The sequence below is a fragment of the Podarcis bocagei genome (genome assembly GCF_964188305.1).
Source record: "Podarcis bocagei genome assembly, chromosome: 10".
Classification (NCBI taxonomy): domain Eukaryota; kingdom Metazoa; phylum Chordata; class Lepidosauria; order Squamata; family Lacertidae; genus Podarcis; species Podarcis bocagei.
The window spans coordinates 78,460,111-78,485,444 of NC_138135.1; the positions used below are offsets into that span (position 1 = coordinate 78,460,111).

Sequence of the window (25,334 nt, forward strand, 5' to 3'; positions counted from 1 at the left end):
GACATTTGGAGAATGAAGAACCCTTTGGGAAGAGAGGGGACGTTCTTCTCTGAGGCTAAAATGACATGGACAAGAATTGACCAAATCTGGGTAACCAGGGGATTGGTTCCAAAGATCAGCAAAGTGGAGATTTGCCCTAAAACTTGTTCTGATCATAATGCTGTGAAGATGGAAATGAAATTGACGCCAATTGGTTCCTTTAGATGGAGGATGAACGATACTTTGTTTAGGAATGAAGAGGTGACCAAGAAGGCCCAAAAAACTCTAAGAGACTATTTTGAGATAAACATGAATACTACAGTGGAAAAAAGAGTAATTTGGGACGCAAGTAAGGTGGTTATGAGAGGATTCCTAATACAACAGAATGCAATTAAGAAGATAACTCAGAATGAAAAAAAGAATAAAATATTGGGGAAAATAAAGGAAGGAGAGAAGAAACTGAGAGCAAAACCAAAGTCACAGGAGATCCTGAAAGAGATAAAGTTATACCAAGTACAATATATGAAGCTGATGAATCAGGAAATAGAATGGAAGATTAAACAGATGAGGCAAAAGACATTTGAATCGGCAAATAAGTGTGGAAAATTGTTGGCCTGGCAATGAAAAAAAGACAAAAACTCAATACTATTACGAATCTGGAAGTGGAAGGAAAGAATATACAGAACCCAGTGGAGATCAGGAAGTGTTTTCAGAGGTATTTTAAACAACTTTATACACAGGAGAAGCAGAAAGAAATAGACACTGATCGATTTTTGAAAATAAATGGACTACATAAAATCTCTCAGGAAAAACAGCTAATGCTGAACCACAAAATAAACGGATCAGGAGGTGGAAGGGCCCATTCAGAACATGCAATTAGGTAAATCTCCAGGACCAGATGGTTTGACCTCAAGATATTACAGATCTTTGAAAGAATGGTTAATACAACCATTGAAGGAAGTCTGTAATGAAATATTGGAAGGGAGAAAGGCACCAGAGTCATGGAAGGAAGCTTACATTACACTTATACTGAAAACAGAGACTGAAAAGACACAGCTCAAGAACTACTGCCCCATATTGTTGCTTAATGTGGATTACAAATTTTTTGCAGATATTTTGGCTAAAAGATTATGAATTTCTTCTACTAACACCTTTTTTAAAGACCAAGCGGGCTTTCTCCCGGGCAGACATTTGTCTGACAATATGAAGAATATAATTAATATTCTAGAAAAACTACAAGTGAATATCATTACTAAGGCAGTTTTGATATTTGTGGATGCAGAGAAAGCCTTTGACAACATCTCTTGGAGTTTTATGAAGAAAAATCTACAGGGGATGGGGTAGGTCAAGGTTTCGAAAGTGGTATAGGTGCAATTTATTCAGAACAAAAGGCAAAATTAATTGTGAACAATGTGACAGAAGAGTTTAAGATTGAGAAAGGGACACAACAAGGTTGCCCAATCTCTCCATTGCTCTTTATATCGGTCCTTGAGGTGTTGTTAAATATGATTAGAAAGGACAAAGAGGTTAAAGGTATACAAGTGGGAGCTAAACAGTACAAACTGAAAGCATTTGCTGATGACTTAGTATTGACTTTACAGGAGCCAGAATCTAGTACTAAAAGGGTATTGGAACTGATCCAAGAATTTGGACAGGTAGCAGGTTTTAAGTTGAACAAGATGAAAACTAAGGTCTTAGAGAAAAACTTAACTGTGAATGAGAGAGAGAAGTTTCAGGAGGAGACAGGACTAACATTGGTTAAGAAAGTGAAATACTTAGGGGTTACCATGACTGCCAAAAATGTGAATTTACTTAAGGATAATTATGAAAAATGTTGGACGGAAGTGAAAAAGGATTTAGAAATATGGACAAATTTGAAGTTATCATTGTTAGGTTGAATTGCTGTGATAAAAATGAATGTATTGCCAAGGATGTTGTTTTTATTCCAAACATTGCAAATTTTGGATAAGATGGATTGTTTCAAGAAGTGGCAGAAAGATATTTCCAGATTTGTTTGGCAGGGCAAGAAGCCTAGAATAAAATTTAAGATATTAACTGATGCTAAAGAAAGAGGTGGATTTGCCCTGCCAGACCTTAAACTTTATTATGAATCAGCTGCTTTTTGCTGGCTGAGAGAATGGCTGCTTGTTGAAAACACTGACGTGTTGGATCTAGAAAGTTTCAATAATGCATTTGGCTGGCATGCTTATTTGTGGTACGATAAGGTAAAAGCACATAAAGCGTTTAAAAATCATATTGTTAGAAAAGCATTGTTTAATGTGTGGATAAGATATAAGGATTTGTTAGAAAAGAAAACCCCAAGATGGTTGTCACCAATGGAAGTGAAGGCACAGAAAAAACTCAATATGGAGGCCAAATGGCCGAAATATTGGGAAATTTTGGAACAAGATGGAGACAGAATAAAATTGCAGAGCTTTGAAAAATTGAAAAACAGAGTGTGAGATTGGCTCCATTATTACCAAATAATGGAGGCATACAATTTGGACAAAAAAGTTGGTTTCCGGGACTTCCGGGTTAGCGCGATCGGCTAATGGCGGATTCCCTCCGAGCTCCGGAGGGAATCGGCTCCGTGGAAGACGGGTCCTGCCGCCGCGGCGACGCGGGGACCCTCAGAAACCACAGGGGCAGAAGCCTGTGGACTTGGTGACTCGGTGGGAACCATTTGCGCCCTCCCCGACCCACGAAGAAGCCTTTTTAAAGGCTCCGGAGCGGGTGACGGAGAGTGGCGTGGTGCTGTGAGTAGACCGCTTCTTCTACGGAGTGAAGCCGCGAGCCATGGCCGGAGAGCGCTGACTTCTTCCTTTGAACATTTGGACTGCAAAGTAACAACCCGTGAGTAGTACAGAAATTGGACTTAAAAATCCTATTTTTAAATTCGGCACGACCGGGGGATGCGTTAAAAGGAAGTCCGCCCCCCATCTTGTAGACAACTTAAAGCAAGAATTGTATAACTAAGGTCGAAAGACCACCTTTCTCTTTGCGAGATAAAAGTTTTTAATTCCACGATTTGGCACTATAAGTATTCTGCTGGAGGATAAAATCTGACTTTAAGGAGCTGATGTGCAACCCCCCGGGATCCGGGAGCGATCCGTGAGAGAGCCTGTTGAGGAGATATAAAGACTTTGACAGCTGTCAAACGAGCTGTCAAAGTTAGAAAAATTTGCTTTTTGTTATTTCTGCTGGTTATTTTTGATACATTTGACTTTAAGTCGCTTGAAAATAAAGAAAAAATAAAAACAAAGTAACCAGACTGTTGGAGAAAGAACACTAAGTAACCAGAACCCCTCTAGAGGGGGTTCTGAGACATTACAGTGGCTGCAGATGGAAAATTACAGGCTGAGCTGGATAGAATGTTCTTTCTCTTGGGAAAATTACAAGATCAGAGTGAAGCTCTGACCACAGATGTTATGACCTTGAATTCTGAAGTAAACAATCTTGTTGATGGTGCCAAGGACTTGACTCAAGAAAATCTTGTAGCTGAACAAGATGAGATATGGGCAGACTCAGAGGAGTGGGAAGGAGGAGCTGAAACGTTGCAGGTGAAAAAAGACAACCAGAGCTAAAGAAAGAGGGGGTTTTGCCCTGCCGGACTTAAAATTGTACTATGAGGCAGCAGCATTTTGCTGGCTGAAAGAGTGGATGCTCCTCGAGAACACAGACATTTTGGATCTGGAAGGTTTCAATAATGCATTTGGTTGGCATGCATATTTATGGTATGATAAAATTAAGCTGCATAGTGCCTTTAAAAATCATATTGTTAGAAAAGCATTGTTTAATGTTTGGATAAGGTATAAAGATCTGTTGGAAAACAAAACCCCTAGATGGGTGTCTCCAGTGGAAGCTAAAGCAGTGAAGAAACTCAATATGGAGGTCGGATGGCCGAAGTATTGGGAAATTTTGGAACAGGAGGGAGATAAATTGAAATTACAAAGTTATGAGAAAATGAAACATAAAGTACAAAATTGGTTTCAATACCATCAAATAATGGAGTTTTTCAAACAGGACAGGAAAATTGGCTTTCAGGTGGAAAAATCAAAATTAGAGACTGAATTGTTAGAACCCAATACTAAGAATTTATCAAGAATGTATAACTTGCTGCTGAAATGGAATACACAGGATGAAACAGTTAAATCGGCTATGATTAAGTGGGCACAGGACATTGGTCATAACATTATGTCTGCTGACTGGGAATGGTTGTGGAACACCGGTATTAAATTCACGGCATGTAATGCCTTAAAGGAAAACATTATGAAAATGGTTTACAGGTGGTACATGACCCCAGTCAAGCTGGCAAAAATTTATCATTTGCCTGATAATAAGTGTTGGAAATGTAAAGAGACTGAAGGTACCTTCTATCACCTTTGGTGGACATGCCCGAAGATTAAGGCCTTCTGGGAAATGATCTATAATGAAATAAAAAAGGTACTTAAATGTACTTTCCCTAAAAAACCAGAGGCCTTTCTCTTGGGCATTGTCGGCCAACTGGTGCCAAAGAAGGACAGAACTTTCTTTATGTATGCTACAACAGCAGCAAGAATACTCATCACAAAGTATTGGAAGACACAAGATCTACCCACTCTGGAAGAATGGCAGATGAAGGTGATGGACTATATGACACTGGCTGAGATGACAGGCAGAATCCGTGATCAGGGAAAAGAGACGGCGGAAGAAGAATGGAGAAAATTTAAAAGTTATCTTAAGGACTATTATAAACTTGATGAATGCTAGAATGTTGAGGTTTTCAGGAAAAAAGGGATACAGTGATATAAGACCAGATTATAGAAAAGATTAAGACGACAGAGGTTGGAAAGGAATATTTAGAAGTTGCTAAAAAATTATGGACATTGGGATGCAGAAAGGGGGGGGGTATGGGGGAGTCCTGGAAAAGAGGTTTATGAAAAAATGTTATGAAACTATACGTGTTTGTATGTCTTTTTAGGTGTTTGTTTGTCTTTAAAAAATTCTGTAAAACCAATAAAAATTTTATATATAAAAAAAAAAGACAACCAGAGGCCTGAAAAAATGGATTACAAAGGGAACAAGACTTGGATGATGAAAATTGGGCTTGAATTTGAGAAAGAAGATTGGAGAGATCCCCCCACGGGGAGATCGGAAGACCTATGGATTACAAATTTGATCAAGGTGAAAGTTGGAGCTTTTGGGACATTTGGGACATTTGAGAGCCAGTGTGGTGTAGTGGTTAAGAGCGGTAGTCACGTAATCTGGGAAACCGGGTTCGTGTCTCCGCTCCTCCACATGCAGCTGCTGGGTGACCTTGGGCCAGTCACACTTCTGTGAAGTCTCTCAGCCCCACTCACCTCACAGAGTGTTTGTTGTGGGGGAGGAAGGGAAAGGAGAATGTTAGCCGCTTTGAGACTTCTGAAGGGGAGTGAAAGGCGGGATATCAAATCCAAACTCTTCTTCTTCTGGACTTAAAAGGAATAAGAAATATGATTTGGGCTCCACTTTTGAATACGGAGGTCTGGTTGGAAGAAACGTAGACCCCATTGGGACAGAGCTTCTCCAAGATTCGATGTTTACTATAAAGGACTACCAACAAAACCGGCAGAGAGGGACTGAAAGAGATTTAAGGGCCTCGGACGTGAGGGATCCGGGCTGAGAGCTGATGGATTGATGGATTTTCTTTGGGGATCGAAACCGGAAAAGGGGGGGGCGAGAGTTTTGGAACCCAAAGGGTCTATAATTATATGTTGTTTTTTGTTATTTTGTTTTGTAAATATGATAAAAATTGGGAAATTCATGGAAGGGAAACTGGGTCGACCTTAGAAAAGTATGTAAAGGGTGTGTATTTTGGTTTAATTGAGGTGTATAAGCTAAATTTGGTTAATTAAGAAGAAGTAAGTAAAATATTAATAAGGTAAAAGTTGGAGATAAGAAGTTGCTGAGTTAATCATTGGAGTTGGGATGCAGGAAGGGGAGGTGTGGGGAAGTCAGGGAAAGTGGTTAAGAGATTAGGGATTTGAAATTACATGTGTTTGTTTTTGTGTTTGTATGTCTGTGTTGTATATTGTTTGTTTGTGTAAATTGTGAAAACCCAATAATTTTTTTTTTAAAAAAAAAAGTTGGTTTCCAGGTGGAAAAATCAACATTGGAAACAGAATTATTAGATCCAAAAATTAAGAATTGGTCAAGAATGTATAACTTGCTGTTGAAATGGAATACTCAGGATGAAATGGTGAAATCAGCTATGATTACGTAAATGGGCACAAGATGTTGGACATAACATAATGATGGCTGACTGGGAACAGTTATGGACCACAGGTATGAAATTCACGGCATGTAATGCCCTAAGAGAAAACTTAATGAAAATGATTTATAGGTGGTACATGACACCAGTCAAGCTTGCAAAAATCTACCATTTGCCCGATAATAAATGTTGGAAATGTAATGAGACTGAAGGGACATTTTTTTCACCTTTGGTGGACATGCCCAAGGATTAAGGCATTCTGGGAGATGATTTATAATGAAATGAAAAAGTATTCAAATATACCTTCCTGAAGAAACCAGAGGCCTTTCTCCTGGGCATGGTCGGCCAATTGGTGTCAAAGAAGGATAAAACTTTTTTTATGTATGCAACAACAGCAGCAAGAATACTCATCGCGAAGTATTGGAAGACACAAGATTTACCCACCCAGGAAGAATGGCAGATGAAGTTGATGGACTATATGGAACTGGCGGAAATGACTGGCAGAATCCGAGACCAGGGAGAAGAGTCGGTGGAAGAAGACTGGAAAAAGTTTAAAGACTATTTACAGAAATACTGCAAAATTAATGAATGTTAGAAGAATGTTGGAATGAAGTTATATGGCTTTAGTAGAAATGTTATAAGGAATTAAGTATAAATAGATTAATAGAATATTAAAGGGGAAAAATAAGGTTAGAATGTTAAGATAATTTTAGGATAGAAAACAGAGGAAGATGGAAAGGAATTGCTGAAATAATTAACAGAAGTGGAATACAAAAAGGGAGGTGTGAGGAGGTCGTTGAAATAAGTGAATGCAAGATAAGATATTGAAATTATTTCATGTGTTTTAAATTGTTTTTGTTTTGTTTTGTTAGTTTAATGTGTTAGTGTTTTGTGTTAGTGTTAGTGTTATGTAGTGTTTTTGCATTGTATTGTATTGTCTATTCTTTTTTTGTTGTTTTTTGTAGAATCATAGAATCATAGAATCATAGAGTTGGAAGAGACCACAAGGGCCATCGAGTCCAACCCCCTGCCAAGCAGGAAACACCATCAGAGCACTCCTGACATATGGTTGTCAAGCCTCTGCTTAAAGACCTCCAAAGAAGGAGACTCCACCACACTCCTTGGCAGCAAATTCCACTGTCGAACAGCTCTTACTGTCAGGAAGTTCTTCCTAATGTTTAGGTGGAATCTTCTTTCCTGTAGTTTGGATCCATTGCTCCGTGTCCGCTTCTCTGGAGCAGCAGAAAACAACCTTTCTCCCTCCTCTATGTGACATCCTTTTATATATTTGAACATGGCTATCATATCACCCCTCAACCTCCTCTTCTCCAGGCTAAACATGCCCAGCTCCCTCAGCCGTTCCTCATAAGGCATTGTTTCCAGGCCTTTGACCATTTTGGTTGCCCTCCTCTGGACACGTTCCAGTTTGTCAGTGTCCTTCTTGAATTGTGGTGCCCAGAACTGGACACAGTACTCCAGGTGTGGTCTGACCAGAGCAGAATACAGTGGCACTATTACTTCCCTTGATCTAGATGCTATACTCCTATTGATGCAGCCCAGAATTGCATTGGCTTTTTTAGCTGCCGCGTCACACTGTTGGCTCATGTCAAGTTTGTGGTCAACCAAGACTCCTAGATCCTTTTCACATGTACTGCTCTCAAGCCAGGTGTCACCCATCTTGTATTTGTGCCTCTCATTTTTTTTGCCCAAGTGCAATACTTTACATTTCTCCCTGTTAAAATTCATCTTGTTTGTTTTGGCCCAGTTTTCTAATCTGTCAAGGTCGTTTTGAAGTGTGTTCCTGTCCTCTGGGGTGTTAGCCACCCCTCCCAGTTTAGTGTCATCTGCAAATTTGATCAGGATGCCCTTGAGTCCATCATCCAAGTCATTGATAAAGATGTTGAATAAGACCGGGCCCAAGACAGAACCCTGTGGCACCCCACTAGTCACTCTTCTCCAGGATGAAGAGGAACCATTGATGAGCACCCTTTGGGTTCGGTCAGTCAGCCAGTTACAAATCCACTGAGTGGTAGCATAGTCAAGACCGCATTTTACCAGCTTCTTTACAAGAATATCATGGGGCACCTTGTCAAATGCCTTACTGAAATCAAGGTAGGCTACATCCACTGCGTTCCCTTCATCTACCAGGCTTGTAATTCTGTCAAAAAACGAGATCAGGTTAGTCTGACATGACTTATTTTTCAGAAATCCATGCTGACTATTGGTGATCACAGCATTCCTTTCTAGGTGCTCACAGACTGTTTGCTTAATGATCTGCTCCAGAATCTTCCCTGCTATTGATGTCAGACTGACTGGGCAGTAATTATTTGGGTCCTCTCTTTTCCCCTTTTTGAAAATAGGGACAACATTTGCCCTCCTCCAGTCTGCCGGGACTTCGCCTGTTCTCCAGGAATTCTCAAAGATGACTGCCAGTGGTTCTGAGATCACATCTGCCAGTTCTTTTAATACTCTTGGATGCAGTTCATCTGGCCCTGGAGACTTGAATACATCTAGACTAGCCAAATATTCTTGTACTATCTCCTTAGTTATTCTGGGCTGTGTTTGCTTTGCTGAATCATTTGCTCCAAATTCTTCAGGTCGGGCATTGTTTTCTTTATGGGAGAAGACTGAGGCAAAGAAGGCATTGAGGAGTTCAGCCCTTTCTGTGCCCCCTGTTTGCATTTCACCATCTTCTCCTCTGAGTGACCCCACTGTTTCTTTGTTCTTCCTTTTGCTACGAACATACCCATAAAAGCCTTTTTTGTTGCTTTTAACCTCTCTAGCAAGCCTGAGTTTATTCTGTGCTTTAGCTTTTCTGACTTTGTGTCTACACGTGCTGGCTATTTGTTTGAATTCCTCTTTGGTGGTTTCCCCCCTTTTCCATTTTTTGTACACATCCTTTTTTAATCTTAACTCAGTTAAAAGTTCTTTAGATAGCCACCCTGGCTTCTTTAGGCACCTTCCATGTTTCCGTCTCATTGGTATTGCCTGACGTTGTGCTTTTACGATCTCCCTCTTAACAAACTCCCAGCCATCATGAACTCCCTTTCCTTTTAGTATTACTGTCCATGGGATCTCACCCAGCACTTCCCTAAGTTTTATGAAGTCGGCTTTCTTAAAGTCAAGAAATTGAGTCCTAGTATGCTTGGCTGCTCCTTTCCGCTGTATAGTAAACTTCAGAAGAGCATGATCACTAGCGCCTAATAATCCTTCCACATCTACCCCACTAACCAGGTCATCAACATTGGTTAGGACCAGATCTAAAATGGCTGTTCCTCTTGTTGCTTCTCCCACTTTCTGGACAATGAAGTTGTCTGCAAGGCCAGTGAGGAATCTGTTTGACCTTATGCTCTTGGCTGAGTTTGACGTCCAACAAATATCCGGGTAATTGAAGTCCCCCATTACTACTATCTCCCTTCCTTTTGCATGCTTGGCCATCTGTTCCAGGAAGGCATCATCTATGTCCTCCGTTTGGCTTGGGGATCTATAGTAAACTCCCACAATGAGGTCTCTGTTATTCTTCTCTCCCTTAATTTTGACCCAAATGCTCTCACTTTGGCTTTGAGGTTCTAAATCTTGGAACTCTTCACAGGTATACACATCCCTGACATATAACGCCACTCCTCCTCCTTTCTTGTCTGGTCTGTTTCTCTGAAATAAATTGTATCCCCCCATTATTGCATTCCAATCGTGGGACTTATCCCACCAGGTTTCAGTGATGCCTATTATGTCATATTTAGTTTGCTGTACCAAGAGCTCAAGCTCATCTTGTTTATTTCCCATGCTTTGCGCATTAGTGTACAGACATTGAAGTCCATTAATCATTCCCCCGTGTCTCTTATTTAAGGATTTTTTCCTCCCACCACTAGGTCCGCGTGCTGTTTGCTCCATTTGGTCGATGACATTTGGATGATCATCTTCATTAATTGATAGACTCCTACCTTCAGGAGCACTGTCTGCCTCCCCCCCCCCCCATTAGTCAGTTTAAAGCCCTCCTGATGAGGTTTCTGAGATTTTTGGCAAAAACATTTCTCCCAACCGTTGTGAGGTGCAGCCCATCACTTGCCAGAAGTCCATCTTCAAGAAACTGCAGTCCGTGATCTAAGAATCCAAACCATTCCTGTTTACACCATTTGCGAAGCCAGCTGTTCACTTCCACTATTTTCCCCTCTCTCCCTGGGCCACATCGTTCAACTGGGAGGACAGACGAGATGACAATTTGTGCATTTAGTTGCTTCAATTTCTTGCCGAGAGCCTCGTAGTCTCTTTTGATCTGCTGGAGGCTATTGCTTGCAGTGTCATTGGTTCCCACATGAACCAAGAGGAAGGGGTATTTGTCAGTGGGTTTTATGATTCCTTGCAGTCGTTCAGTTACATCTTGGATCTTAGCCCCGGGGAGACAGCACACTTCCCGAGACATCTTGTCAGGCCCACAGATCACTGCTTCTGTTCCCCTCAGTAGGGAATCCCCTATCACCACTACACGCCTCCTCTTGGGTTTGGTCGGGGTTCTTCCGTGAGCTGTCCGCTCCAAGGTCGCCTGCACATTCCCTGAGGACTGACTTTGCTGCTCGTCTTCATATACCTGATCGACTGTAATGAGGGAGAGATCCTCAAATGGAGTCTGCTCTTCGTCTTCCATGCTAGGGGAGAGGACCTCAAAGCGATTGTGTATTTCTAAACAATCAGAGTGAACCCTGGGCCTCCTACTTCTTTGAGTCACGTTTCTCCATATATCTGGCTCCTGTGTTGGTGAACTATCGTCCTTCTCAGGGGAGTCCCCTGTCTCCTCCTTGGTGGGGACGGTGTGCTCTGTTGCTTCCAAGAAGAGCTCCAGCTCTCTAATTCTTTGGAGCGTAGTTACACGTTCCTCCAGTTGCTGGACTTTGTCTTTTAAAAGGGCAATCAACATGCAATTGCTGCAGGTAAAGCTGCCTGCAACCTTTGGCAAGATGGCAAACATTGCGCAGGAATCGCAGGCGACTGCAGCTGTTCCCTCCCCTTCCATCTTGAGATCGTGTCGTTGGGGGTGGCTACAGAGGTCCTCCATCATAAAAAGCTTGAAGACAGGACAAATAACTTCCCCCACAAAAAAAAACACCTAGGTCTCCCCCAACAAACGTTTGAGACTAGCTCCCCTAAATCTAAAAGATGGGTATAACTGCGTTATAGTGTTTAAGTTGTTGGAAAAGCAAAAAATATTTTTTTTAAAAAAAAAAGGGAGCTACTAGGTGTGATCCCGTGGTCAGAAATACTCAAAGAGAAGGAAGCAAAGAGGATTGGAGTTTCTTAAAGGAGAAATATTGAAGGCCCAAATACAGACAATACCAACAAGAAAGAAAAGTGAGAGGCATCTAAGGAAACCAGTGTGGCTGCTATGAGCTTACAGATGAGCTGAGAGTTAAGAAGGACATGTATACGAAATGGAAGAAAGGGGAAATCACAAAGGAGGAGCATACATGTGTAGCCAACAGTTGCAGGGGGAAAGTCAAGCTAGCTAAAGCTCAGAATGAGGTCAGGCTTGCAAGAGAGGTTAAAATTAATTTTAAAAGGTCTATTCAGCTATGTCCCAAGTAAGAGGAAGAACAAGCAAGTGGTAGGGTCCTCTGTGTGAAGAAGTTGGAGAAATGTTATTGAGTAACAGAGAAAAGGCAGAACTACTCAACACCTACTTTGCCTCTATCTTCACCCAAAAGGAAAACAAGGCCCAACCTGGTGATAACAGAGTAAATGATGTAAGGAGGGAGCTGCAGCCCAATTTAGGAAAGAGGTAGTAAATGAATTCAAATCTCCAGGGCCTGACGAGCTGCCTCCCAGAGATTTCTCCATCCAGGCAAGCAAGAGGCATTATTGCAGTTCAAGGACAAATTCCAGCCATGCAAAAGCACCAGAAAAGGACATAGAGCAGAGGACAGTTTTGAGGCCTCAGACAGAGTGTAATGGACTGGCTGAATGCAAAGAAGTGGTCTGGAAAGGAAGCTCAGAGCCTGGGCATTAGTGGTGTGACGACAATAAGTGGTCAGAGGGCAAAGAGGGATCAGACTGGGAGGAGGAATTGTTGGAAGCCAAAGAGGCAACAGGGTTTAGTGAGCAGGAAGAAGCTGTGGCAGAGAGCAGTTCAGAATCACGAGGCTGGAGATGAGGGGGGCCAAGAGGCAAATATGAGACAGGCTGCTAAAGAAGCCTGGGGTTCTCCCCTTCCTTTCAGCTCAGCTCCCCTCTGGTCTCCGAGACCACAAAGTGAAATGAAGAGGGAATAGCAAAAAGAGACAACAAAGGAGTATCTGGTTGCTGGGGAAGGACCCAAAGGAGGAGGTCTTGGAGAGTGGAGAGAAGGTGCGGATCTTCAGTCTTTGCGACTGCCTCATTGAAGCAAGACCTACTGGGAAGAGTTGCTGTGATAACTAGGCCTGCACTGTTTGGGTGACTTTGAATAAAGAGCTAACTTATTTGACAGTGGGTGTTTTATTGCTGGCCTGCTTCTGTCTTCGGCTCCTGACACAGAGAGACCCAAATGCACATTTGAGGCTCCGTGAGCCACAGTCAAACATACATAAGGGCATTTCCCTCACCATGCCACACCCTCTTGCCAACACCCGCAAGTGACTCCAATGTCAATTTCTAAGGTGAGGGTTAGAGTTAGTTTTAATGGAAAACAGAACTTTGAGACAGAACTTTGGATAAGGAGTTTTTCACTCTGGGAAATTAAGCACAAAAGCAAAAGGAACACATTTCCTCACAACTTCCCTGTGCCTTGGCAAACAATTCAGTGACATCAAGGGGTTAATCTGAGGCAGGTGATTTGGAATTTGGCATGTATTAAGTTCTCCTGTAGCCAAAATTGACAAGTTCAGCTTTGTTTAATGGAAAAATCAAAAACACCATGTTGAGCTACAAAACAGAAACATGAGCGTCAGTGCCCATCTTAGAAACAAAAGGGCAGCATGCATGAAACAACAGGGAAGGTGCATAGCCTGGGAGTCATTTTGGACTCACAGCTGTCCATGGAGGCGCAGGTAAATTCTGTGTCCAGGGCAGCTGTCTACCAGCTCCATCTGGTATGCAGGGTGAGACCCTACCTGCCTGCAGACTGTCTCCCGCTTAGACTACTGCAATGCACTCTACGTGGGGCTACCTTGGAAGGTGACCCGGAAACTGCAACTAATCCAGAATGCGGCAGCCAGACTGGCGACTGGGAGCGGCTGCCAGGACCGCATAACACCGGTCCTAAAAGATCTGCATTGGCTCCCAGTAAGTTCTGAGCACAATTCAAAGTGTTGGTGCTGACCTTTAAAGCCCTAAACGGCCTCAGCCCAGTATACCTGAAGGAGCATCTCCACCCCCATCGTTCTACCCGGACACTGAAGTCCAGGACCGAGGGCCTTCTGGCAGTTCCCTCGCTGCAAGAAGTGAGGTTACAGGGAACCAGGCAGAGGGCCTTCTCAGTAGTGGCGTCTGCCCTGTGGAACGCCCTCCCATCAGATGTCAATGAAATGAACAACTATCTGACTATCAGAACACATCTGAAGGAGGCCCTGTTTAGGGAAGTTTTTAATGTCTGGTGTTTTATTGTATTTTTAATATTTTGATGGAAGCTGCTCAGACAATTCCCATTATCTGCTCTCGGCTTTATGGAACAGGCTGCAGCTCAGTGGCAGTGCAGGCAGAAGGTCCCAGGTTAAAAAGCATCTCTAAGTAGGATAGAGAGCGTCTCCTGCCTGAAACCATGCTAATCAGTGTAGACAATATAAAACTAAATGCACCCGTGGTCTGACTCAGTATAAGGCACCTCTTAGGCTCCTGTCGGCTTTGCAGGTCAGCATCCATCTTGGAGCCATAAGTATGATCTTCCCATAGGCTTTGGTTATTAGTAGGCTTGATGGCGCATCTTGAAATGAAACTCAACCTGCACAGGAGCCAGGATGAAGGACAGAGAAGCTGCTGAATCCTCCTCCCATCTGATAATTTTGACACTGAATCAGCCCGTTCCCTGCCATGTCTCGTCCAAATGGGCTTCCACCTGATCTGCCAGCCAGGAGTAAAGTAGCATTCAGCATCCTGCTTCCACCTGCTCCTCTTTTAAAAACCTCTGGTTTTATAACTGTTCAGTACATCTAATACACAAGCCCACCACCTTAACATCTAGTCACGACCTATCACACATGTCTTTGAACCTGTGGTTTTCTAGAGGAACTGTAGCCTGTAAGTTTACCCACACTGTGTGCTTTAAGCTGGTTGTGTATTTGTTATAATACAATTTTTCAAAGCACAAGTGCAGTACTGGTACACAACTGCAGAAATCTCCTGAGTCACCTAGCTCCTGTGGCATCTATCAACATATCAGTCTGATATGCCACTTAACTCTTTACTTCCCTGCTGCTGCACCACCACATTTGAGTTCCCGCTGTGCTCCGGAGGCTTCAGGCGGCTTCAGCGAAAGCAACGCAAAGCCTCCGGAGTGCGGCAGGAGCGCTCCCTCTGCGCTTTGGAGGCTTCGCGTTGCTATCGCTGAAGCCAAGGAGCTTGCATAGAATCATAGAATCATAGAATCATAGAGTTGGAAGAGACCACAAGGGCCATCGAGTCCAACCCCCTGCCAAGCAGGAAACACCATCAGAGCACTCCTGACATATGGTTGTCAAGCCTCTGCTTAAAGACCTCTAAAGTAGGAGACTCCACCACACTCCTTGGCAGCAAATTCCACTGTCGAACAGCTCTTACTGTCAGGAAGTTCTTCCTAATGTTTAGGTGGAATCTTCTTTCTTGTAGTTTGGATCCATTGCTCCGTGTCCGCTTCTCTGGAGCAGCAGAAAACAACCTTTCTCCCTCCTCTATGTGACATCCTTTTATATATTTGAACATGGCTATCATATCACCCCTTAACCTCCTCTTCTCCAGGCTAAACATGCCCAGCTGCCTTAACCGTTCCTCATAAGGCATCGTTTCCAGGCCTTTGACCACTTTGGTTGCCCTCTTCTGGACACGTTCCAGTTTGTCAGTGTCCTCCTTGAATTGTGGTGCCCAGAACTGGACACAGTACTCCAGGTGAGGTCTGACCAGAGCAGAATACAGTGGCACTATTACTTCCCTTGATCTAGATGCTATACTCCTATTGATGAGGCCCAGAATTGCATTGGCTTTTTTAGCTGCCGCGTCACACTGTTGGCTCATGTCAAGTTTGTGGTCAACCAAGACTCCTAGATCCTTTTCACATGTACTGCTCTCAAGCCAGGTGTCACCCATCTTGTATTTGTGCCTCTCATTTTTTTTGCCCAAGTGCAATACTTTACATTTCTCCCTGTTAAAATTCATCTTGTTTGTTTTGGCCCAGTTTTCTAATCTGTCAAGGTCGTTTTGAAGTGTGTTCCTGTCCTCTGGGGTGTTAGCCACCCCTCCCAGTTTAGTGTCATCTGCAAATTTGATCAGGATGCCCTTGAGTCCATCATCCAAGTCGTTGATAAAGATGTTGAATAAGACCGGGCCCAAGACAGAACCCTGTGGCACCCCACTAGTCACTCTTCTCCAGGATGAAGAGGAACCATTGATGAGCACCCTTTGGGTTCGGTCAGTCAGCCAGTTACAAATCCACTGAGTGGTAGCATAGTCAAGACCGCATTTGACCAGCTTCTTTACAAGAATATCATGGGGCACCTTGTCAAATGCCTTACTGAAATCAAGGTAGGCTATATCCACTGAGTTCCCTTCATCTACCAGGCTTGTAATTCTGTCAAAAAACGAGATCAGGTTAGTCTGACATGACTTATTTTTCAGAAATCCATGCTGACTATTGGTGATCACAGCATTCCTTTCTAGGTGCTCACAGACTGTTTTCTTAATGATCTGCTCCAGAATCTTCCCTGGTATTGATGTCAGACTGACTGGGCGGTAATTATTTCGGTCCTCTCTTTTCCCCTTTTTGAAAATAGGGACAACATTTGCCCTCCTCCAGTCTGCCGGGACTTCGCCTGTTCTCCAGGAATTCTCAAAGATGACTGCCAGTGGTTCTGAGATCACATCTGCCAGTTCTTTTAATACTCTTGGATGCAGTTCATCTGGCCCTGGAGACTTGAATACATCTAAACCAGCCAAGTATTCTTGTACTATCTCCTTAGTTATTATGGGCTGTGTTTCCTCTGCTGAATCATTTGCTCCAAATTCTTCAGGTCGGGCATTGTTTTCTTTATCGGAGAAGACTGAGGCAAAGAAGGCATTGAGGAGTTCAGCCCTTTCTGTGTCCCCTGTTTGCATTTCACCATCTTCTCCTCTGAGTGACCCCACTGTTTCTTTGTTCTTCCTTTTGCTACGAACATACCCATAAAAGCCTTTTTTGTTGCTTTTAACCTCTCTAGCAAGCCTGAGTTCATTCTGTGCTTTAGCTTTTCTGACTTTGTGTCTACACGTGCTGGCTATTTGTTTGAATTCCTCTTTGGTGGTTTCCCCCCTTTTCCATTTTTTGTACACATCCTTTTTTAATCTTATCTCAGTTAAAAGTTCTTTAGATAGCCACCCTGGCTTCTTTAGGCACCTTCCATGTTTCCGTCTCATTGGTATTGCCTGACGTTGTGCTTTTACTATCTCCCTCTTAACAAACTCCCAGCCATCATGAACTCCCTTTCCTTTTAGTATTACTGTCCATGGGATCTCACCCAGCACTTCCCTAAGTTTTATGAAGTCGGCTTTCTTAAAGTCAAGAAATTGAGTCCTAGTATGCTTGGCTGCTCCTTTCCGCCTGCATTCACTCCATAAGACGCACACACATTTCCCCTTAATTTTTGGAGGGGGGAAAGTGCGTCTTATAGAGCGAAAAATACAGTAACTGAGTCTGTAAAACTCACAAGTGCATAGAATACGACAAAACCCAGGATCTAACTTCAAAATATATAAGATATGTATCAACTTAGGCAAGAAGAGGATCCACTGTATTTCTACTTCTAAAATTAACACTCAATTTCGTACCTCTGAATTTCTTAGGAGGATTGCAAAGATCACCTGCCTCTGGTTGAACCACGCATCTGTCATCCACCAGCCTAGAAGAAAAAGCATAATGCATAGACTTCGTTATTATTTTCAAATTACTGACATAAGTAAAGTCAACATATCCAAAGAATTTCCATTGAATTTTGATGCAAATCATGGCACAATGCTGCAAAGAAAGAAGTATTCTCTCCAGGTCAACTTACTAATGCACGGTTCTGTCTAGAAACTTCAAGGCAAATAGTTTTACTCTTCATTGCAGAAGAAATTTTGGCAAGCTTAGAAATGTTTAATAGTTTTATGCTTTTACTTGACTTAAAACAGACAATGCTAGATTGTGGAACAAGCCCTATATTGGGTACAATATACAGTAAGATAAACTGTAATCCTGTACATTGGCTATCTATTTTACCAGCCAAACAGACAAACATCAGTGTTTTATACAGCGCTTTTTTCAGGGGACACTCAAGGGTACACAGTACTGGCACCTCTTTTTTTAAAAAAAAAAAGTGTGGCACTTACACGTTTTTCTCTTGTGTGTTTGTGTTTCTTTGTGCCTGATTAGCTGTTCTCCCTATGCAAAGGTCAGAGGGGGCAGGGTTTCTGTTGAGGTAGGTGATTAGCTGTGGGAGGAGCTTATCAGAGCTAGCAGGGCAGCGGTGCGCGCCTAGGGGCGCGCAGTTTGATCCATCTTTTAGATTTAGGGGAGCTAGTCTCAAACGTTTGTTGGGGGAGACCTAGGTTTTTTTGTGGGGGGAGTTATTTGTCCTGTCTTCACGCTTTTTATGATGGAGGACCGCTGTAGCCACCCCCAACGACACATTCTCAAGATGGAGGGGGAGGGAACAGCTGCTGTCGCCTGCGGTTCCTGCGCAATGTTTGCCATCTTGCCAAAGGTTGCAGGCAGCTTTACCTGCAGCAATTGCATGTTGATTGCCGTCTTAAAAGACAAAGTCCAGCAACTGGAGGAACGTGTAACTACGCTTCAAAGAATTAGAGAGCTGGAGCTCTTCTTGGAAGCAACAGACCACACCGTCTCCATCAAGGAGGAGACAGGGGACTCCCCTGAGAAGGAGGCTAGTTCACCAACACAGGAGCCAGATATATGGAGAAACATGACTCAAAGAAGTAGGAGGCCCAGGGTTCACTCTGATTGTTTAGAAATACACAATCGCTTTGAGGTCCTCTCCCCTAGCATGGAAGACGAAGAGCAGACTCCATTTGAGGATCTCTCCCTCATTACAGTCGATCAGGTAAATGAAGACGAGCTGCAAAGTCAGTCCTCAGGGAATGTGCAGGCGACCTTGGAACGGACAGCTCATGGAAGAACCCCGACCAAACCTAAGAGGAGGCGTGTAGTGGTGATAGGGGATTCCCTACTGAGGGGAACAGAAGCAGTGATTTGTGGGCCTGACAAGATGTCTCGGGAAGTGTGCTGTCACCCCGGGGCTAAGATCCAAGATGTAACTGAACGACTGCAAGGAATCATAAAACCCACTGACAAATACCCCTTCCTATTGGTTCATGTGGGAACCAATGACACTGCAAGCAATAGCCTCCAGAAGATCAAAAGAGACTACGAGGCTCTCGGCAAGAAATTGAAGCAACTAAATGCACAAATTGTCATCTCATCTCTCCTCCCAGTTGAACGACGTGGCCCAGGGAGAGAGGGAAAAATAGTGGAAGTGAACAGCTGGCTTCGCAGACGGTGTAAACAGGAACGGTTTGGATTCTTAGATCACGGACTGCAGTTTCTTGAAGATGGACTTCTGGCAAGCGATGGGCTGCACCTCACAACGGTTGGGAGAAATGTTTTTGCCAAAAATCTCAGAAACCTCATCAGGAGGGCTTTAAACTGACTAATGTGGGGGAGGGAGACAGTGCTCCTGAAGGTAGGAGCCTATCAATTGATGAAGATGATCATCCAAATGTCATAGACCAAATGGAGCAAACAGCACGCGGACCTAGTGGTGGGAGGAAAAAATCCTTAAATAAGAGACACGGGGGAATGATTAATGGACTTCAATGTCTGTACACTAATGCGCAAAGCATGGGAAATAAACAAGATGAGCTTGAGCTCTTGGTACAGCAAACTAAATATGACATAATAGGCATCACTGAAACCTGGTGGGATAAGTCCCACGATTGGAATGTAATAATGGGGGGATACAATCTATTTCAGAGAAACAGACCAGACAAGAAAGGAGGAGGAGTGGCGTTATATGTCAGGGATGTGTATACCTGTGAAGAGATCCAAGATTCAGAACCTCAAAGCCAAAGTGAGAGCATTTGGGTCAAAATTAAGGGAGAGAAGAATAACAGGGACCTCATTGTGGGAGTTTACTATAGATCCCCAAGCCAAACGGAGGACATAGATGATGCCTTCCTGGAACAGATGGCCAAGCATGCAAAAGGAAGGGAGATAGTAGTAATGGGGGACTTCAATTACCCGGATATTTGTTGGATGTCAAACTCAGCCAAGAGCATAAGGTCAAACAGATTCCTCACTGGCCTTGCAGACAACTTCATTGTCCAGAAAGTGGGAGAAGCAACAAGAGGAACAGCCATTTTAGATCTGGTCCTAACCAATGTTGATGATCTGGTTAGTGGGGTAGAAGTGGAAGGATCATTAGGCGCGAGTGATCATGCTCTTCTGAAGTTTACTATACAGCGGAAAGGAGCAGCCAAGCATACTAGGACTCAATTTGTTGACTTTAAGAAAGCCGACTTCATAAAACTTAGGGAAGTGCTGGGTGGGATCCCATGGACAGTAATACTAAAAGGAAAGGGAGTTCATGATGGCTGGGAGTTTGTTAAGAGGGAGATACTAAAAGCACAACGTCAGGCAATACCAATGAGACGGAAACATGGAAGGTGCCTAAAGAAGCCAGGGTGGAGACTTCCGGGTTGGCGCGATCTGGAAATGGCGGATTCCCTCCGAGCTGCGGAGGGAATCGGCTCAACTGAGGACGGGTCTTGCCGCGCCGGTGACGCGGGGACCCTTAGAAACCACAGGGGCTGAAGCCTGCGGACTAGAAGACTCGGTGGGTGCCTTAAGCGCCCCCCCGACCCACGAAGAGCCTTTTTAAAGGCTGCGGAGAGGGTACGGAGGGTGGCGTGGCGCTGAGAGTCGATCGCTACCTCGGTTGAGCGGAGCCGCGAGCCATGACTGGAGAGCGCTGACTTCCTTCCTTGAAATTCGGACTGAAAAGAATAACCCGTGAGTAAGATGAAATTGGACTTTAAGAATATTTTCCTGTGAATTCGAGACGATCGGGGTGTGTGCTAAAAGGAAGTCCGCACCCCCCCTCTTGCAGACGATCTAAAGCAACAATAGAAGAACTAAGCTGGAGAGCCTACCCTTTGTGGGGTGAGTTAAAAAAGACTTTAACTTCCAAGATTTGGCAAAAAGAAATTTTGAGCTGGAGTGAAAGAGTGGAATTTTAGAAGCCTTTTTTCTGTTGTATGCAACCCCCCCTCCCGGGCCCGGGAGCGTCCTGTATTGGAGCTTGTGGAAGAGGAATGCGGAGTTTGACAGCTGTCAAAGCTGTCAAACGGACAGTTTAAAGTTGAAAAATTGTCATCTAAGATCCCTCTGGATTAAAACCAGTTAAAATTGAACTAAAATTGTTGGAAATAAAGTAACAACAATAAGTCAGACGATTATTGGAGAAAGATTATTAAGTAACCAGATTCCCTCTAGGGGGAACTCTGTGACATTACAATGGCTGTGGATGGAAAGTTACTAGTGGAAATCGAAAGAATGTTTCATTTGGTGGGAATCTTACAAGAGCAGAGTCTGGCTATGAATAAACAACTCATGACCTTGACTTCTGGAACAAGCAGCTCTGCTGAATGTATTGAGGACCTGAATGAGAAAGAATCTGCAGCTGAATCGGAAATGATAACTCAAGAAGTGGAGGAGACTAAACAAGGAGAACTGAAAGCAAAGATGGAAAGTACCAACCAGAAGCCTACACCAGTGGAATATAAGCAAGGAGACTTTTGGATTACATTGACTACAAATCTGCGAAAGATGCAAAAGACGAAGGAGGAGGCCCCGGGAGTATATGGAATACAGGAACTCAAAATAAAGAATAAATATGACTGGGGCCTTCACTCTGACTCTGAAGATGCATGGCCTGAGGAACTTTCGCAGCAGTTGTTTTCAAATGTCCTTGTGGGAAGAGAACCTGGTTTCATAGGGACAGAACTCCTTCGAGATTCGACGACCAATATAAAGGACTACCAACAAGACCGGCGGAGAGGGACTGAAAGAGACTTGAAAGCCTCGGACGTGAGGAATCCAGGCTAAGAACTGTTATTTTGGACATGTATTCGGGAAGGGACGAAAACCGGGGATGGGAGGGGGGGAAGAATAGAATGTTAAAAACACTCAGGACTTTTGGGTTTAGTTAATTTGACTTTTACCTAAGACAAAATGGGAAATCGATGGAAGGGAATTTGAGTCCAACTTAGAATTTTTTTTTTTTAATAAAAGAGGTAATATTAAGATGCTTAAGAGGAGAAATACCAACTTGCTGACATAATTATGGGAATTGGGATGCATGAAGGGGGGTGGGGGGAAGTTAAGGAACAAGGTTAAGAAAGTAGGTTTTTCTGAAATTATACATGTTTTCGTCTTTTGTCTTTTCTGTGTGTGTTATGTATTCATAAAAGGTGAAAAACCAATAAAAATTATTTTTAAAAAAAAACTAAAGAAGCCAGGGTGGCTATCTAAAGAACTTTTAACTGAGTTAAGATTTAAAAAGGATGTGTACAAAAAATGGAAAAGGGGGGAAACCACCAAAGAGGAATTCAAACAAATAACCAGCACGTGTAGACACAAAGTCAGAAAAGCTAAAGCACAGAATGAACTCAGGCTTGCTAGAGAGGTTAAAAGCAACAAAAAAGGCTTCTATGGGTATGTTCGTAGCAAAAGGAAGAACAAAGAAACAGTGGGGTCACTCAGAGGAGAAGATGGTGAAATGCATACAGGGGACACAGAAAGGGCTGAACTCCTCAATGCCTTCTTTGCCTCAGTCTTCTCCGATAGGGAAAACAATGCCCGACCTGAAGAAATTGGAGCAAATGATTCAGCAAAGGAAACACAGCCCAGAATAACTAAGGAGATAGTACAAGAATACTTGGCCAGTTTAGATGTATTCAAGTCTCCAGGGCCAGATGAACTGCATCCAAGAGTATTAAAAGAACTGGCAGATGTGATCTCAGAACCACTGGCAGTCATCTTTGAGAATTCCTGGAGAACAGGCGAAGTCCCAGCAGACTGGAAGAGGGCAAATGTTGTCCCTATTTTCAAAAAGGGGAAAAGAGAGGACCCAAATAATTACCGCCCAGTCAGTCTGACATCAATACCAGGGAAGATTCTGGAGCAGATCATTAAGCAAACAGTCTGTGAGCACCTAGAAAGGAATGCTGTGATCACCAATAGTCAGCATGGATTTCTGAAAAATAAGTCATGTCAGACTAACCTGATCTCGTTTTTTGACAGAATTACAAGCCTGGTAGATGAAGGGAACGCAGTGGATGTAGCCTACCTTGATTTCAGCAAGGCATTTGACAAGGTGCCCCATGATATTCTTGTAAAGAAACTGGTAAAATGCGGTCTTGACTATGCTACCACTCAGGGGATTTGTAACTGGCTGACTGACCGAACCCAAAGAGTGCTCATCAATGGTTCCTCTTCATCCTGGAGAAGAGTGACTAGTGGGGTGCCACAGGGTTCTGTCTTGTGCCCGGTCTTATTCAACATCTTTATCAACGACTTGGATGATGGACTCAAGGGCATCCTGATCAAATTTGCAGATGACACCAAACTGGGAGGGGTGGCTAACACCCCAGAGGACAGGATCACACTTCAAAACGACCATGACAGATTAGAGAACTGGGCAAAAACAAACAAGATGAATTTTAACAGGGAGAAATGTAAAGTATTGCACTTGGGCAAAAAAAATGAGAGGCACAAATACAAGATGGGGGACACCTGGCTTGAGAGCAGTACATGTGAAAAGGATCTAGGAGTCTTGGTTGACCACAAACTTGACATGAGCCAACAGTGTGACGCGGCAGCTAAAAAAGCCAATGCAATTCTGGGCTGCATCAATAGGAGTATAGCATCTAGATCAAGGGAAGTAATAGTGCCACTGTATTCTGCTCTGGTCAGACCTCACCTGGAGTACTGTGTCCAGTTCTGGGCACCACAATTCAAGGAGGACACTGACAAACTGGAACGTGTCCAGAGGAGGGCAACCAAAATGGTCAAAGGCCTGGAAACGATGCCTTATGAGGAACGGTTAAGGGAGCTGGGCATGTTTAGCCTGGAGAAGAGGAGGCAGGGGAGACTGTAGGAATGGTTTCTGAAAGATCTGTTTCTCAAAGACCCAGTGGTTTTTGTTCAGCCCTTTTTAGCTATTTGTATTGGTAACACTTTCTCAATGAGGCAGTGTGAGGTGATTTTTGCAGCAGCCTGTTCTACTTGTAGTGATAATCTGTTCTCAAAAGAGGCAGTGATTTTAGAGGAGCAATTTTTTGCTCAGGCTGTTGTAGCTACTTGTCGTGGTAGCAGGGGAAAGCAAACCATTCTCAAATATTTTGCAGCAGCCTGCTGGCAGAGAAGAGATGAGTGAGGCAGCGTTAAAAAGGGCTGCACACACAGGAGGAAGTGTTGGCTTCCCGGTTCTTCCAACATTGTGCTTTTTGAACACCACGTACACGATTTGTGATATATTGCAAGGTCATTTTTTTAAAAAAAAAAACCAGTCATCACAATTTTATTTAAAATTTGGTATCAGACAATATATCAATTTATAGCACAGCCCTACACCCCACAATCCCTTCTGTTTTTTTAAAAATATTTATTGAGATTTCAAAAACAAAAAATTACATAAAAGACAATGAAAAATATAGAAAAAAAGAGAAAAAACATACAAAATGCAAAGTATAGAATATATATATATATATATATATATAAAAACACTTAGAAACAAATTTATCCTTCCGTATCTTACATTTCATTTCCTTCTTTCCTGACCTCCTCTCGCCTCCCTTTTTTGTATTCTGGTTCAATTGGTTAATTCAGCAATTCCTTTCCCTCTTTGTTTTTGTCTTAGTCCTTTAACTTAATATATTATAGCTTTAAATTCTCACCTATTAACCAGCCATTTTTTCATACACCTTTATGACATTGCTGCTAGAACCACTTAATTTCATTCTGACATCATTCTAACATTCATTAATTTTACAGTATTTCTGTAAATAGTCTTTAAATTTCTTCCAATCTTCTTCCACCGACTCTTCACCCTGGTCTCGGATTCTGCCAGTCATTTCCGCCAATTCCATGTAGTCCATCACCTTCATCTGCCATTCTTCCAGAGTGGGTAGATCTTTGTGTCTTCCAATACTTTGCAATAAGTATTCTTGCTGCTGTTGTAGCATACATAAAGAAAGTTCTGTCCTTCTTTGGCACCATTTGGCCGACTATGCCCAGGAGAAAGGCCTCTGGTTTCTTCAGGAAGGTATATTTAAATACCCTTTCCATTTCATTATAAATCATCTCCCAGAAAGCCTTAATCTTTGGGCACGTCCACCAAAGGTGAAATAATGTACCTTCAGTTTCTTTACATTTCCAACATTTATTGTCGGGCAAATGATAGATTTTTGCAAGCTTGACTGGTGTCATGTACCACCTGTATATCATTTTCATAATATTCTCTCTTAAGGCATTACATGCCGTGAACTTCATACCTGTGGTCCATAACTGTTCCCAGTCAGCCATCATTATGTTATGTCCAACATCTTGTGCCCATTTAATCATAGCAGATTTCACCGTTTCATCCTGTGTATTCCATTTCAACAGCAAGTTATACATCTTTGACAAAATCTTAGTTTTGGGTTCTAACAGTTCTGTTTCTAATTTTGATTTTTCCACCTGGAAGCCAATTTTCTTGTCCAAATTGTATGCCTCCATTATCTGATAATAATGAAGCCAGTCTCGCACTTTGTTTTTAAATTTCTCAAAACTCTGCAATTTCAGTTTATCTCCCTCTTGTTCCAAAATTCTTTTTCTTTTAATCCCCCAGCTCACAAAATAGACAACAGTTTTAAATTCAGTTATTTTCCAGTTACTTTGGAA

At 42.8% G+C, this 25,334-nt stretch overlaps 1 protein-coding gene across 6 annotated transcripts in view; it reads right to left on the reverse strand.

Moving 5' to 3' along the window:
• ITPR2 (inositol 1,4,5-trisphosphate receptor type 2) overlaps positions 1 to 25,334 on the reverse strand; it is a 390,831-nt gene that overhangs the window by 341,558 nt on the left and 23,939 nt on the right. For all 6 annotated transcript variants that reach the window (XM_081210608.1, XM_081210607.1, XM_081210606.1 and 3 more), the window contains exon 2: positions 17,165 to 17,235. In XM_081210608.1, coding sequence (XP_081066734.1) covers positions 17,165 to 17,235 — 71 coding nt within the window. The remainder of the gene's footprint in view (positions 1 to 17,164; positions 17,236 to 25,334) is intronic.